General features: G+C 33.6%; 2 protein-coding genes across 3 annotated transcripts; both read left to right on the top strand.

Annotated features, from left to right (window-relative positions):
• The first annotated feature begins 358 nt into the window (after positions 1–358).
• Positions 359–6,025, top strand: LOC142626197 (protein trichome birefringence-like 10). Its single transcript, XM_075799991.1, has 4 exons — positions 359–1,294; positions 2,768–3,157; positions 4,703–4,861; positions 5,287–6,025. The coding sequence occupies exons 1-4, from the start codon at positions 858–860 to the stop codon at positions 5,648–5,650; spliced, it is 1,350 nt and encodes a 449-aa protein (XP_075656106.1). The 5' UTR covers positions 359–857; the 3' UTR covers positions 5,651–6,025.
• A 2,354-nt stretch (positions 6,026–8,379) lies between these two features.
• Positions 8,380–14,387, top strand: LOC142625836 (NEDD8-activating enzyme E1 catalytic subunit). 2 transcript variants are annotated; one of them, XM_075799565.1, is made up of 9 exons: positions 8,380–8,753; positions 8,889–9,052; positions 9,801–10,003; positions 10,283–10,515; positions 10,610–10,672; positions 10,789–10,845; positions 11,149–11,270; positions 12,027–12,144; positions 13,853–14,387. In XM_075799565.1, the coding sequence occupies exons 1-9, from the start codon at positions 8,652–8,654 to the stop codon at positions 14,138–14,140; spliced, it is 1,350 nt and encodes a 449-aa protein (XP_075655680.1). In that variant the 5' UTR covers positions 8,380–8,651; the 3' UTR covers positions 14,141–14,387. The 2 variants fall into 2 exon arrangements, with proteins under 2 accessions (XP_075655680.1, XP_075655681.1); XM_075799566.1 differs by lacking the exon at positions 8,380–8,753 and adding an exon at positions 9,182–9,250 and having other exon boundaries at positions 8,926–9,052.
• Positions 14,388–15,208: the final 821 nt, after the last annotated feature.

Raw genomic sequence — 15,208 nt, 5'->3', positions numbered from 1 at the left:
ACACCACGTCTACGGCTTGATAAATGTTTGAATACACCATCTCAAGCACTTTACACAAGTTGTGTTGTTAGGGAATGGGGTTATTGTTGTTGCTTTTTTCTTTTCTTTTTTTATTTGTATGTTTGTACGTGTATTCAATGGATCTGAATAAACCATCTCATGATCCCATCCCCAGAAGATAAGTATACAGCTATGGGTAATTGGCGGGAACCGAGGTTACCGTTAGTGAAACAATTTCTCTCGCTGTATATATATATATATATATAAAGGCCTACGTTTCTTAAGAAAAAAAGTGGGATATTATCTCCTACCTATTGCACACACCCAATGAAAATGCACCTTTGAAAGGTTGCTTATGTTAGAACAAGCACTTTAAAACGTTTGCAAGGCTATTTCTTTCGCCATTTAAGCCATTTCCAACACTCAAACAAACCTATTAATAATTCTCAGAAATCAGAGAAAGACCCAAGTTTGTCTACTCCAATCTCTCTTAATTTCAGTATCTCAGCACAGCATTTCATTGTGAAATAATCTCTCTCCCTCTCTCTCTCTCTGATGAATAAATTCAATCTATAGGATTTGAAACCAATAGTATTTGATCTTTGTTATATAAACCAGTCTCTCTTTCCGAACTATATATCATTCATAGATTAACGAAACTGACCTAGCATTAGCAAGGAAAGCAGTTGAGAACATGGTTCAACTGCGCATTATCCATGACTTCTGTATTCCTTACATACAAGACCTTTGCTTCATTTCTTTCACACTCTTTGCCTTTTTGTTTTTAACTCAAAATTTTGATCTTTCCCACTAGAGAAACAATACACAGGTTTCAAAATTTGCTCTTGAGTTCAAATATGTCTAAGAGTACCCCATCTGAACCAGACCCTGAAGCCAAGCCTATCTTTGAACTTTCTAATAAATTTAAATGCTTGAGACACTTTGATCAGTCTGTGGGTTTTCTGGGATTCTTTTTTGTTAGTATCTGTGTGATTTGTGGATTTTTCTACTTGGATTATAGCAGACCTGCAGCTGAAAGGTTTTTATTTCCGGGCCATTTAGATAGGTTCATGTCTAAGGGGGCCAATAAGGACAAAGGGGTTGAATTTTTTGGAGAAAAGGGTGGAGAGTGTGATTTATTTGAAGGGAATTGGGTGTGGGATGAGAATTATCCCTTGTATCAGTCCAAAGATTGCAGTCTTTTAGATAATGGATTTCGGTGTTCTGAGAATGGGAGACCAGACTTGTCATACACCAAGTGGAGATGGCAACCCAAAGATTGCAACATGCCCAGGTTCTTATTAAGATGTTTTATGTTAATTTTTCATTGCTTTACTGTTTGGCTGCTGAGCAAGCAAATTAGGGAAACTAGAAAGAATATGTGCTGTGATAAGTTTTTCAATATTTAGGGCATGAGAAATGAGGATAGTCCATATGAGGTTAGATCCATTTCAAATGGAGAGACAATATCGATATAGTGTTACCGTTAAGTGAGGTCTTTTTATATTTAATGATTTAATTAAACAATAATGTTTAATTGATTTTTCATTTTATATTTAAAGAATATTTTTCTTGCATTTTAAGATACAAAATTATTAATTAAAGTTTTTATTAGTATATTTTTTTATAACAAGTTTTTATTAATTTTTTATTTACATTTACGCTTAACAAGAGAATCATCCAACAACCTCAATATGTCCAAGCTAGCGACAAATTTAAGATATACCTCGCAAAACTAGTACTAATCAAGTCAAAATTAATTTCATATAAATAATGTGTGCATAATAGTTAATAGGAAGATGTGAAAATTTATTTTCTACTTTTTAAATGAATTTTAATTTACCTTGCTTAAGGCAATGAATGGTGAATGAAAAATAAAATTTGATTTCCAATTTTGATTTTGGTGTTACATATAGAAGTTTGTTTGGTGTGTGGTTGTATTGTCGATTAAGTTGCAAATGTTGATGTTCGATTTTGTTTGAGAGATTGACATATAAAAGTTGAAGTCTCAAGCCGTTTTGGGAAATTGATAGTCAATTATGGTTTGGTGTACTCACATATAGATCATTCGTTCTTCTTTTTTTCTTTTTTTTGCTAATCAACTTAGGGTTTCGGATGGATTGAATTTCTATTATTTCACAACTTTAGAGTTTTTATAGAGAGAGAGAGAGATCATAAATTATGATGTGACTTGTAATATTATTCTAAATTAATATATAATATTTTTCTATCACGAACATTATAGGGTCCGTTTGGATAGAATTTATTGTTGAAAACTGAAAACAATGTAGCAAAATAATTTTTTAAATATGTAAATAGTGTGTGGGGCCCATTTTTAATAAAAAATTGGCTGAAAAGTGAAATTGTGGGTCCCGTGAACAATACACAAGACCCACAAATATGACAAAAAAGACGAAAAAGTCAATAAATCACGGTTACTGTTTATGAACAGTATTGTTGTCCCCCTAACGCATGCAGTAGCAGCAGCAGGAAAAAAAAAAAAAAAAAAAGTGAAAACGCAGCTTTGCAAAACGCAACGTGCATCCAAACAGGCAAATAGTCTCAAAATTTTCAAAATTACTTAAAAAGTTAACATTACATGGACAAGTGTATGATACCTCTCAAAAAAAAAAGTGTATGATACCTATTCTCTTCCATTTCTAGCCTTGAATTTTTTCAGTTTTTATTTAAGAAGGACAGAAGGCAAAGGGAAAAAAAAATGTAAAAACTAATTTGAGTGAAATTTTCTTGTCACTAATCAAAACAGATTTGATGCAAAATTGATGTTGGAAAAACTGAGAAACAAACGGTTAGTTTTTGCTGGTGACTCAATTGGGAGAAACCAATGGGAGTCCCTTCTTTGCATGCTCTCCTCTGCAGTTCCCAACAAAGAATCAATCTATGAAGTGAATGGTAACCCAATTACAAAGCACATGTTGTCCTTAGTCTTCAAGTTTAAGGACTACAACTGCACAGTGGAGTACTACAGGTCTCCATTTCTTGTATTGCAAAGCCGGGCCCCTTCAGGAGCTCCACAAAAAGTGAGGACAACCTTGAAATTGGATCAAATGGATTGGAGCTCTGAGAAGTGGAGAGATGCAGATGTGCTGGTCTTAAACACTGGGCATTGGTGGAGTTATGGGAAGACCATAAGAGGGTAATTTTTTCCTAGATCTTGCAGTTTCTTCTATGTGTTATTACAATTAATGGTCATTTGCATTTGGCATGAGCCTTTTGGTTTTCCTTCCGGGATCTTTAATTTTTTTTCAATATAATTTCGATATTTCAATGGGTTGGAATAATCTCACGCCCTGTTTGCTTTAGAGATGATATTTTCTAAAAAATTTAGTCATTTTTCAAGAGCCTTTTCTATAAAACTATCTCATTTTCTAATGTTTGGTAGCAATTTTAAATGAGTTGAAAAACAATCTCTTAAGTTTCCTTATTTAGCTTAGTGTGAAATAGAGTTATTTTTCCAAAAAAATTTAGCGAAAAACAATCTTTAAAACTAAGGCATACTTTTTATGTTTACCGAAGATAGTTTTCATTTTATTCATCTATTTTTATGCTACCAAACCCTGAAAAACATGAACATTTATCTTTACACAAGGTTTTCTATTAAAACAAACAAAGCGTAAGTGTACATGGTAGTATGGGTTGATTTTATTTTTTCTATCTTTACACAAGGTTTTCCATTGAAACAAACTAAGCGTAAGTGTATACGGAGGTATGGGTTGATTTTTTTTTTTTTTAAGATAATTACAGCATATTACTAACCCCGCAGCCCAAACCCTTTCCCCCTTAAACCCCAAAATACTTTATGCATGAAGAGATGTGAATTCAACTACAAGGCCCTTGGCAAGTTGATTTTGAAAATAATAAAACTTGATTTAAAGATCCAACTAGCCAAAAAGCAATTTCAAAAGGTTGAATTGGAGTGCATGACAATTTCTTTTGAATTTTCTTTTTAAATTAGACATGTAAGAGTCATGTTAGGGATACTAAAAATTTTAGAGAAAAAAACAATCTTACAAAATGATGTCACAAATTTAATTCTAACATTGATTCATTATGTTGTTAAAGTTCACCAATTACATTTATTATCATTTCAATTTGAAATTTCTAAAGGTGAAATTCATATGTAACCAAAAGTTAGTTTGATAATATACGATATGACTTGTGACTGTACGATAAAATGGAATCTTTGAAATATTTTGAACTGGTTCTACTTTATCGGGTACATGTCATATCAATGTAGATAGTTTTTGGATAGAATTTCTTTTTTGATGAGTTGTTTCTGGATTTTAAAGTGATGAATGACATATATGCTAATAACAGCATTTTGTCAGATAAGTCTCTTTTTTTTTCCTCCTTGAACCTATTAATGGTTGAGTATCTTGGGTCTCCTTGACTTATAATTCAATAGGAAATAGACTTTACATCCTCTCATCTCTATTCTTTAGATTATAATTGAAATGAGATTTTTCTGTATATGAGTTCAATCAACAAGTCTTGTCTCTACTTTTGCCCTAACATTTGTGAAGTGAAAAGATGGCATGAAAGATAATGCTAATTGTAGCTAGCGTGGCAGAGTCACTACGTACCAGTTACTTATGCAAGACATGCCTTTAGTCATGCTTTAGTTTTAATTGTAATAGACCCCATTTATTCCCTTCTTTTTTTCTTTTTTTTTTTGGTTCAGGGGTTGTTACTTTCAGGAAGGTACAGAGGTGAAAATGGATATGAATGTAGAACATGCATATCAGAGATCAATAGAGACTGTGGCGAACTGGATACAAACCGAACTAAATTCTAGCAAGACCCAAGTTTTCTTTCGCACATACTCACCGGTACATTTCAGGTTTGTTTTTTTCCTTAAACAACATAATCTTTTCAGTACTCTACAACCTACATGTATTCCTTTTCCTCTACCTTTTCTTGTTAAAAAATAAAAAAAAAATAAAAAAAAGATACCATGTAGAAATAGAATAAAGAAAATAAAATAAAGAGACAAAACTAAAACAAGAGAATGCAAGGAATTAACATGATTTGGCCTGACGGTCTATGTTCACAACATAAAGTCCTTAATATATAGCTGCATCTACATTCCAAGTAAGATTAAGATTATTTTGCTTACATTCAAAGTAGAATTAGAAATAAGGAATATGAACAATGTACTTGAGCCTTGACTAAGATTGGACCTTAATATCTTTAATACTTGTGAAGTAGTCTTATATGCCTCCTAGTTGGGGAGCTAATTAAATTGCAATATTATGTATTATACAGAGGAGGGGATTGGAAGACTGGTGGAAACTGTCACTTGGAGACACTTCCAGAACTGGGATCCTCATTGTCACCTTCTGATTCTTGGGATATAGTCAAAATAGCCAATTCTGTATTATCAGCTCACTTGAACACATCAGAAGCACTGAAAGTTGAGCTATTGAATATAACCCATATGACTGCACAGAGGAGAGATGGACATTCATCTATATATTATCAAGATCCTAAGAAAGGCCCTGCACCTCTCCATCGCCAGGATTGCAGTCATTGGTGTCTGCCTGGAGTTCCGGATACATGGAATGAGCTCCTCTATGTGTTATTTGTTAAGCATGTGACGACTAGCTCCTGTAACTCATCAAGGTTTTAGGTGCAAGTATGATTGATGAAGAAAGCCTCTTATTTATATGGCAACAAGATAAAGTACTGGACATTTATGCATAGGGTATTCAAATTCCTGAAAAATGACCAAAGGAAAGAAAAGATACTTTGACAGTTGGAAGAGTTTTGCAGCAAGGTTAATTTGAAAACCAGTCTTAGTTCTTGATATTGATAGAGAGATCAGACAATGAGAATATTGGATTTTAAATAAAGAAGCACAGTTCAAGGATTTTTGGAATAAAGACACAACATTATAGAGAAACACTCACACATGGGGCATTTTTTTAATTACTAAAGATGGTGTACAATTCTTTGGGGGGAAATTATGTAATTAACAAAGTTATGTATTTCATAACTTGTATCAAGGACCAAACATTTTGTTCTTTATAAAAAAAAAAATTTAAAAATTATGAATCTTAAAATTCCTACTTTTCCTGTTGAGAGAATAGTAATAAGGAAAAAAAATTTCTATATAAAATAATGGTATGAGGGTAGGATCCTGTTTGCAGTTTGCTCACTTAAGAATGGTCAGCATAATATGTAATATTGTAATTTAACTTGGTATTTTTGGCCCTGCAAGGTGGTTTCCTACTGTCCTACTCTATTTGATTGCTGATAGAAAAGAAAATGTGTATTTCCAATTTTCCATGGACAGGAAATTTAATGGGAGGAGTGTCTATCTAATTGTTTTGTTTGTACCCTATTTTGATCTCAAAACTAATGAAAAATTTGCCCACTAGCAAATAAATCTGGCTACCTTTCCTATCATTCTATTCTATGGTTCTTGTTAAAAGTAGAAAGTAGTTGTGTTTCTATAGTCGCACTGCACAGTACACCACTTTTTTATTTTTATGTGCAGAAAATTAAAATTTGAACTTTTATCCAACATCTATATTATTATTATTATTTTGGTGAAACAAACTATTAACCCACAATTTTAGGACTTTGTCAATGAGGGTTCCAAGCAATGACCTAATAAGTAGCATAGATCTAAAATCAAAGAGAGAACAAGGAACTCACACTATAAGCAACTAGGCAATTGAAGTATTGTGTTTGATTCTTTAATTTGTATCTCATGATATGTGAGAAGAACCAAGATTCAAATCTTCCTTCCACAAAAATATAAGGGTAATTCAACTACCTATCATAAACTATTATATGATTTGTAATATTAATCTAAATTAGTATATAATTTTTGTCTATCACGAAAAATTAGACTCAAAATTTTCAAAACTACTTAATAAGTTGTGACATTACGTAGATAACTGTATGATACCTATACTCTTCCATTTATAATCTTGTATTTTTCAGTTTTCATTTAAAGGACACAAGGTGAAGGAAAAAAATGTAAAACTAATTTGTGTGTAATCAAAACAGATTTGATGCAAAACTGATGTTGAAAAAAATAAAAAATGAGATACAAACGGTTAGTTTTTGCTAGTGACTCAATTGGGAGAAACCAATGGGAGTCCGTCTGCATGCTCTCCTCTGCAGTTCCCAACAAAGATTCAATCTATGAAGTAAGTGAATGGAAGCCCAATTAGAAAGCACATGTTGTTCTTAGTCTTCAAGTTTAAGGATTATGTTGGGAGACCACAATTTAACTCTCTACAACCACTCTAAAAACAGGCCCATAGGACATGATGTCGCGTGCCATAAAAGATTTGAGTGTATTTTCTTCATCACCAATTGGTTTTAAGGTGAAATGGCACAGTTTACGGTTCGATAAATGGTATCAGAGCCAAGGTCATGAGTTCGAGTCACGGAAGTGTTATTGTGAGAGAAGGATTGTTGGGGTACCACAATTTGACTCCCTATAACCACTTTAAAAATAGGCACTCCAAGAGCTCCACAAAAACTGAGGGCAACTTTTGAATTGGATCAAATGGATTGGAGCTTGAAGAAGTGAAGAAGATGTAGATGTGCTGGTCTTAAACACTGGGGCATTGGTAGAATTATGGGAAGACCATAAGAGGGTAATTTAATCCTCTTAACAGTTTCTTCCATCTGCTATTACAATTAATGGTCATTTGCATTTGGCATGAGCCTTATGGTTTTTTCCTTCCTGGATCTTTAATTTTTTCATTATAAATTCGAAATTTCAATGGGTTTTTTTTAAAAAATAATAAAAGTTGATTTAAGAGCCTTGCGAGAGCCATGTTAAGAATACCACAAATTTTAGTACATTCATCTTACAATTTGATGTCACTAATTTAATCCCAATATTTATTTATTTATATTTTATTAAAATAATTATTATTATTATATTATTAGGTTGTTAAAGTGGCAGTAATTACATTTATGGTCACACCAATTTATAACATTTTTGTAATAAAATTGGTGGTAAGTTTAGAATTTACCAAGGTGAAATTTATATGTGACCAAAAGTTTGTATAATGCTATATGTGGTCTTTTTTTTTTTGCCAAACAGCATGATTTTTGGAAATATTTAGAAAAAAAGTACCGAGCCAAACTTATTTAGTTATATAACAATGTTTTTAGAATTCAAATTTTTCAAACTCGAGTTTTAAGTGAAACTCGAGTTTATCAATCTTGAATTCCAAATATTATGACAATCTATTCATATATAATACTTGAAACTCAAGTTTGGTAAATACAATTTTTACTTGAAATTCGAGTTTGTCGTAATATACTAGATAACTAAATAAGTTTAGTTGTGTCATATAACAAATTTTTCCTAAAATTATTCTATTTTGCAAATTTTACCTGCTATATGTCGTGGTCACTTGTGACTGCATCATAAAATGGAGTCCGAAAACTGAAGCTCCATGATATTTTAACCACGCCGAAGCGTAAAATCCAAGCTACCCAAAACGCAACACTGCCGGTTAATCTGGTTTTTTTTGGTCTGTAAAAATTAGTGCTCTCTAGGCTTCACCGCTTGAGCTTTCAGACTTCAGAGACTTCTTTTATTTATAACTACAAAAAAGCGCAGAAACCCAGTCTCAGAGACACACCCACGCACAAAAATGGCGGAGACCGTGGTGCAACCAAGCCGATCGAGGGACCTCGACAAGCTCCTTCTCCGCCCCGGCAATATTATCGGCAATAACTTCGATCCTGGCCAAGAAGTAAACCCTCTTTTTTCTTTTCTCTGTGACATTTTGTCAAACTCTTGGTGTGCAATTTCTTTTGCTATTATAACTATGGCTATTTATCATCTTTTTGAAATTTGCTTTCTGGGTTTTTTTGTTGGTTGATGGTAGTTGAGAGACGACCTTGCAGAATATGTAAAAGTGTTAGTGGTAGGGGCTGGTGGATTGGGATGTGAGTTGTTAAAGGACTTAGCTTTATCTGGTTTCAAAAATCTCGAGGTTATAGACATGGACACGATCGAGGTCACCAATCTCAATCGCCAATTCCTCTTTAGGTAAATTATTGTTCTTTTAAGTTCCATGAATTTTTGTTTCTTTGTTATTGTTATCATTTTGTGGTTTAATTTGTCTCTATCGAAGCTTATTATTATTATTCCCCAATGTTTTAATTTTTACTCTTTAAGATAGAGTAAATGGATGACACCCTTTGTCATGGGTTATTTAGAAGATGGTGGAGCACATGGGCTAAGTAGGTAATTTTTTTTTGTTTATGTTACTGTTATGGGTCTCTTTGCCTGTTGGAGTTGTCATATTATTTGATTGATTTTATTCATATCTGTATATATGTGTGTGAGTGTTATATGTATATATGTATGTATGCAAACATGTATGTATTGATTGGTATGCAACACACTTGTCCAATGAGTTTTGCCTATTAGGAAAGATAAAACAAGACAAACCCTCCTATTTGCCTATTTTCTCTTTGTGTGTTGCCTATTTGAGAAGGGGTAGTTAATTTGGGATTAGCAAAATATTTATATTGATATACATCTAGAGGTGAGTATATTTTATTTGCCATTGTTCAGGTTAGGGCCTATAAATGATTATAAGCAGTAAGCCAAAGTAATCTGCAATCATTGCATTTGCTCTGACATCATTTCATTTGATGTTTACTACATTTAGTGCCCTATGCAAATAGCTCCAACAATTTTTCTTGGTTAATGTGTGTTATATTTTATTTCACATTTGCTTTTCAATATCTAGTTCGGAACTAATTTCTAACATTGGCTAATTCTATTTAAGATTTGAAGATGTTGGTAAGCCAAAAGCTGAAGTTGCTGCAAAGCGCGTCATGGAAAGAATTAGTGGTGTGAATATCAAGCCACATTATTGCCGGATTGAAGAAAAAGACATTGATTTTTATAGTGATTTTAGTATAATTGTTCTTGGTCTTGATTCAATTGAAGCTCGGAGCTACATCAATGCTGTAGCTTGTAGTTTTCTAGGTATGTAGCCATAACCCATCCAATTTTATAAGTTTCGGTAATCAGGTACAACTTAATTTTGGTCATCTCAATTGCTACATTATTTTATTGGTTTTTTACTTTTCTTATAAACTTATATGTAAAAGCAAATGCCAAAAGACTTACATGAGCCTTGGCATTGGCAGACAGCCTCCTTAAATTTACTGCTGGGTTCATAAGGTATCATTCCAGAAGTGACTAGTTGTTAATTAACTCTGCTTGAGCTGATTTGCTTTGTCTCATTGTTGTTTGGAAATTTAGAGTATGACTCTGATGATAAACCCCGAGATGAAACAATCAAACCTTTGGTAGATGGTGGGACTGAAGGTTTCAAGGGCCATGCTAGGGTTATTATACCAGGGGTCACGCCGTGCTTTGAGTGCACCATCTGGCTTTTCCCCCCTCAAGTAAAGTTCCCCTTATGCACCCTTGCTGAAACTCCTAGAACTGCTGCTCATTGTATTGAATATGCCCACCTAATCAAGTGGGATGAGGTAATAAATTACTCACCATTTTGTTCTCCCTTTTCCAAAGTGTGTATTTTATGTTAATTCTTTGTTATCATCTAAACATGCATCGTATTTGTAGGTTCATAGTGGAAAGACTTTTGATCCAGATGACCCAGAGCATATGAAGTGGATCTATAATGAGGTTGATAGAATGCAGTTATTTGCCGACATTTTTTTTTTAAAAGTTATTTACCAACTTCTTTCTTTATATTGATTTCTGTTTGTGGCCATCTCACTGTTGCTACCCATATCCTGTAGGCTGTCAAGAGAGCTGAGCTTTTCGGCATTCCAGGAGTCACATTTTCTCTTACTCAGGTATTTGTAATTGTATAGCCCGGGATGTCAATTCCCCAAAAGCTTTACTTTCACTCTATTTTATGCCCAAGTACTGTGTGGTTTGTCTAAGATGTTCTTTGGTTATCTTATATTTAAAAAAATCATTTAAAAAAAATGGTTTTCATCTCCTTATTATTGTGAGAATGCTTGTGAAAATAGTATTTAGCTTTTGATTAATATTTTTTCCAAATATTTTAAAGAATTCAATGTAAAAATAAAGTCAGAGTCAAAGTTTCAGATATCTAAATTGTTATTTTAGTGGATTCACCTTACTGTTTACAGGGGGTTGTGAAGAACATTATTCCAGCTATTGCTTCCACTAATGCAATTGTATCAGCTGCATGTGCACTTGAAGCTTTGAAGATTACAACAGGATGCAGCAAAACTCTATCAAACTATTTAACGTGGGTCATAATTTTCCTATTATTTTTTCTTAGCAAAAAATGCCTTATAATCTTGTCCTTGATGTGGTGATATCCTTTGATGATAGATATATGTATAGGAACATGGTTGCATGCATAATCATCATACCAAGATTAGAGCTTTTTGATACTTGACAGGTCATGTGTCTTAAATTGCATGTGTTTAGACTTTGGAGACTGAACATAGTACCATTGAGGGTGGATGTCCCTGAAGTTGTCTCATTTGATATGTTTATTCTACTTAATTGGTATTTTCCTATTGCATAACAATTTTTAAACTATTTGAAGCTTCATCTATTTTCACTACAATTTATGTGTCACTCTTGGATTCTACCCTGTGGGTTATTGATTCAAGATAATCATATTGGTCAGTTTTGTGTCTCCTAGAAGCCTGTTTGGTGTAGCTTTTTTTTGGCTTATTTGGGTTATATACGACTTTTCAAAACTTTGTTCTTTCTGGGTATACTTTTTCCTAACATGTTTTTTAAGTCAGATAAACCTACGGAAGTAAGCTATACCAAACAAGTCATTAAAACCCCTTGTTAATTGGTACTCTAATTTTGGTAAAACACGCCTAAATTTGTGTGTGTGTGTGTGTGTGTGTGTTTTCTTTTCTAAAATATTAATCTAATTTTATTGATGGCTCTAACTTTGTCCTGTCTTTTCCGTTGGGAAACTTATTATTGTTTTTCTAATCAATTATTTGGAAAACTTATAAACTGATTTAAACCTTTGTAGGTATAATGGGGCAGAAGGGCTTCACACTAAAGTAACTGAATTTGTAAGAGACAAGGACTGTCTCGTATGTGGCCCAGGTGTTCTTATTGAGCTGGAAACTTCGGTTACTCTGCAAAAGGTAATTTTAGTTTACACTGTTAAATTATGGACGCAACAATGTTCTCTGTTCTTAATTTATTGTTCTTGCTTTTCCATATTTGATGTTTGGATGCTGTTTTATCTGGTACAGAATCATTGAACGTGCTTGGTTTGGTTGTACATTCCTTCTTTATGCATTAGTTTGAGAAGAAGAACCAAGTGGGTGATTTATTTAGTTTGCAGTTAATACCTTTAGTGAAGTTGCTTGATCCTAGAAGCTAGCCATTAATAAAATGAAATTCTCACTTGAACCTGTTGAGTCCGAAAGCAATAGCCAACCTGAATTAAACTAAGGTCTACCTGTTTGACTCTTTGTAGACCTTGATTTTTCCTCTTCTATTGATGCTGATTTGGATCCTCTGGAAGTTTATTTCTAGCTGTGACCTTGTCTTCTTTGGCGCTTGAGATGCCCATTAAAAATGATTTCAGCTCAGGAAAAAATAACTTTGCCTGAAAATTTCACACTTCATGATTGGGGGGGAGATGGTTTTGTTGAATCATTTATTGATGAGATAGGTTGATGAGCGTGATAAATATGGAAGGAAACATATTATTCAACAATGAGTTTGAGGAAATACTTTGTCAATAAAAAGATATTGTAACATTAACAAAAGTTTACTAATTATATTATTGATAAAAAAAATTGTCCAAAAGTTAATATTAAGTGTAATTAGTAGGAATGCACTAGATGGAGTGCTCCTTTCATTTTCTATATTAGGTGAATTTTATTCTTCATCATTAGATACAGTGGGGATAGAGTGGATATGCTTTTTGAGACTCTAGGTATTGCACGTGAATCTTTCTGTTCATGGGATTGATGCATGCCTTTATGCTTCCTTCAGAGAAAGGTGAGGTAAAGAGAAAAGTTAAGAAAGAAAGAAAGAAAGATGATTCTTTTCTCACGTTTGGCAGGATGGGTAGAAAAGATATGCTTTTCTTAGCAATTTCTTTTCTTTGCCTTAGCTCTTTCTAGGAGCCAGATATATTTGAAATAATTTGAACTCTGAATTATCTCTTTTGAATGCTAGTACCAAGGCATATTTCCAAATCTAGGGATAGACCCACTTTCCAAGTTCACAAGTGTTGTAGCTGGAATTTGTTTTTTAAATCTAAAGCTTTGTTACGAGAAACGATTAACTTTTTGATTTTTTTGCTTACAACAAGTGGGGATGACAGGATCGGCGATTTGAACTCAAATTCTCATCTATGGGATAACTAGAAAATGCCACTGAACTACAAGACTCTTAACAACAAGCTAAACTTTAGATTGCCCTTCTATCGTTCTTTTTTAGCTGGAATTTCAAATGCATTGTAAAAAACACAAGTCTTTTAACCTCAGAGTGATATATGTTTGTTTTCTTAATTATATCAACTTCTTTTCACCGGCCATGCATCTCTTGTTTATTTCATGTTATACATTTTAGTGTTGAACAATAGTTGTATTGTGTCGCTACATAAATGGTACATCTCAAATTTCCACTCGTCAAAGTCATTACACAGAAGTTGATAGAGTAAATGGTGTACAATCTCAAATTCACTATCATCAAAATTAGTGCTCTACTTTTCTTCACGTCTATCACAACAAAATGAATGGTAGTAATTGCATGAGCAAGATAATTACATTTTGATTTTCAGCTGTCTTTGCTATTTTATGCTTGTCCTAATTTACTTTCTTTTTTTTGGCACAGTTCATTGACCTACTCGAAAAGCATCCTGATCTGCTATTATCAAAAGCTAGTGTAACACACCAAGGGAGCAGCCTGTATATGCAGGCACCTCCGGTACTGGAAGAGATGACCCGATCAAACCTAAATCTTCCACTTTTTGACCTAATGGGTAAAACTTCAAGGGGTACAATCCATGTGACCGGTACAACCAGCAAGAACGATACGAAGACCTCTGTACTGAGAAAATTACGTGTTTTTTTTAAGGGAGTTGATGGGGTTACAGACATGGATATGGCTGGCGGGGCATAACTTATGTAATGCTTCTCAATTTACCTTTGAAGCCAGAAGTTGTTAAAGCCTTTAAAACGTCCTCTCCATCTCTCTCCATTCCCTTGAAAATTAGAGCAGTCAAAGGTAAAAACTGATGAGGCTAGGTTGAATTCCATTTGATTCTGTAAAAATTTTCCATAGATGACTGTTCTATAGAACATTTGAAGTGGTCAATTTGAACCAAAAAATGAATTTACACAGTTCTTAAGTTTTATTTATTGACTAACTCGGAGTACATGCCCAACTTACGATTCCCATGATGGACATTTGGATTCTTTTTTCACTTTTAATGTATTATATATATATTGTATGTTGTAAAACAGCCCATCCAAGACCTCCAGAATTTTGAAGAGCACAGAACTTTCTCAACCCATTTCTTGTCTCTGATCCAGCAATAACAGAACAAGTTCCCTGTATCATTTTCTCCAGATTGCATAAGGGGCCTCTCAGATGGTCAAAACAATTGCTAACACCTCTTAATTGACCAAGAAAAATCCCTTTTGCCGTTTCAACTCTTACGGGCAAAAGGAGTGCCTTTCCATCAACTTGTCCTCAGTACTCCAATGTACCAAAACCAGAATTTGCTAACTTAAAGTCTATTTGGATACCACTTATTGCTGAAAACTAATAATATTGTAGCAAAATAATTTTTAAATGTGTAAATAGTACCGTGAGATCTAGTTTAGAAGTTATATTTGCTGAATGAGGTACTTGTAGGTCTCGTGAACAGTACACAGAACCTACCCAAAGAAACGCAGATGCGGATAGCAACTAAACCCAGCCTTACACAGTTCTATGCCCATCTTTAAACCCAGCAGGCACCTCCTGTTGTGAATTATCAGCTCCAGCCTCTACACACCATAGTCTCGTAAGTTTAGTATATTAATAATTAAGAACATGATGCGCACTTTTAAAGTTTATATATTAAAGTTCCTCCCCAATATACTGTTGACTCTAAATTGCAGAAGTTTAAAGTTGTGCTCAGTTTTGTGCACAATCTGGTGGGCCACACTGTGGATCTAATGATTATAATCGAATCCCCATATC

The sequence above is a fragment of the Castanea sativa genome, chromosome 2 (genome assembly GCF_040712315.1).
Source record: "Castanea sativa cultivar Marrone di Chiusa Pesio chromosome 2, ASM4071231v1".
Taxonomy (NCBI): Eukaryota; Viridiplantae; Streptophyta; class Magnoliopsida; order Fagales; family Fagaceae; genus Castanea; species Castanea sativa.
The sequence above is the reverse complement of the archived record's forward strand: the minus strand, read 5'-3'. Positions and strand labels throughout refer to the sequence as shown.

What these genes read in the sequence shown, in the direction of transcription:
- LOC142626197 (XM_075799991.1), top strand. Translation starts at nt 858, where the DNA reads ATGTCTAAGAGTACCCCATCTGAACCAGACCCTGAAGCCAAGCCTATC. An exon ending in AAAGATTGCAACATGCCCAG is followed by an intron (nt 1,295 to 2,767) that starts GTTCTTATTAAG and finishes TAATCAAAACAG; the next exon opens with ATTTGATGCAAAATTGATGT. An exon ending in TACTCACCGGTACATTTCAG is followed by an intron (nt 4,862 to 5,286) that starts GTTTGTTTTTTT and finishes TGTATTATACAG; the next exon opens with AGGAGGGGATTGGAAGACTG.
- LOC142625836 (XM_075799565.1), top strand. Translation starts at nt 8,652, where the DNA reads ATGGCGGAGACCGTGGTGCAACCAAGCCGATCGAGGGACCTCGACAAG. An exon ending in TCACATTTTCTCTTACTCAG is followed by an intron (nt 10,846 to 11,148) that starts GTATTTGTAATT and finishes TACTGTTTACAG; the next exon opens with GGGGTTGTGAAGAACATTAT. An exon ending in CTTCGGTTACTCTGCAAAAG is followed by an intron (nt 12,145 to 13,852) that starts GTAATTTTAGTT and finishes TTTTTGGCACAG; the next exon opens with TTCATTGACCTACTCGAAAA.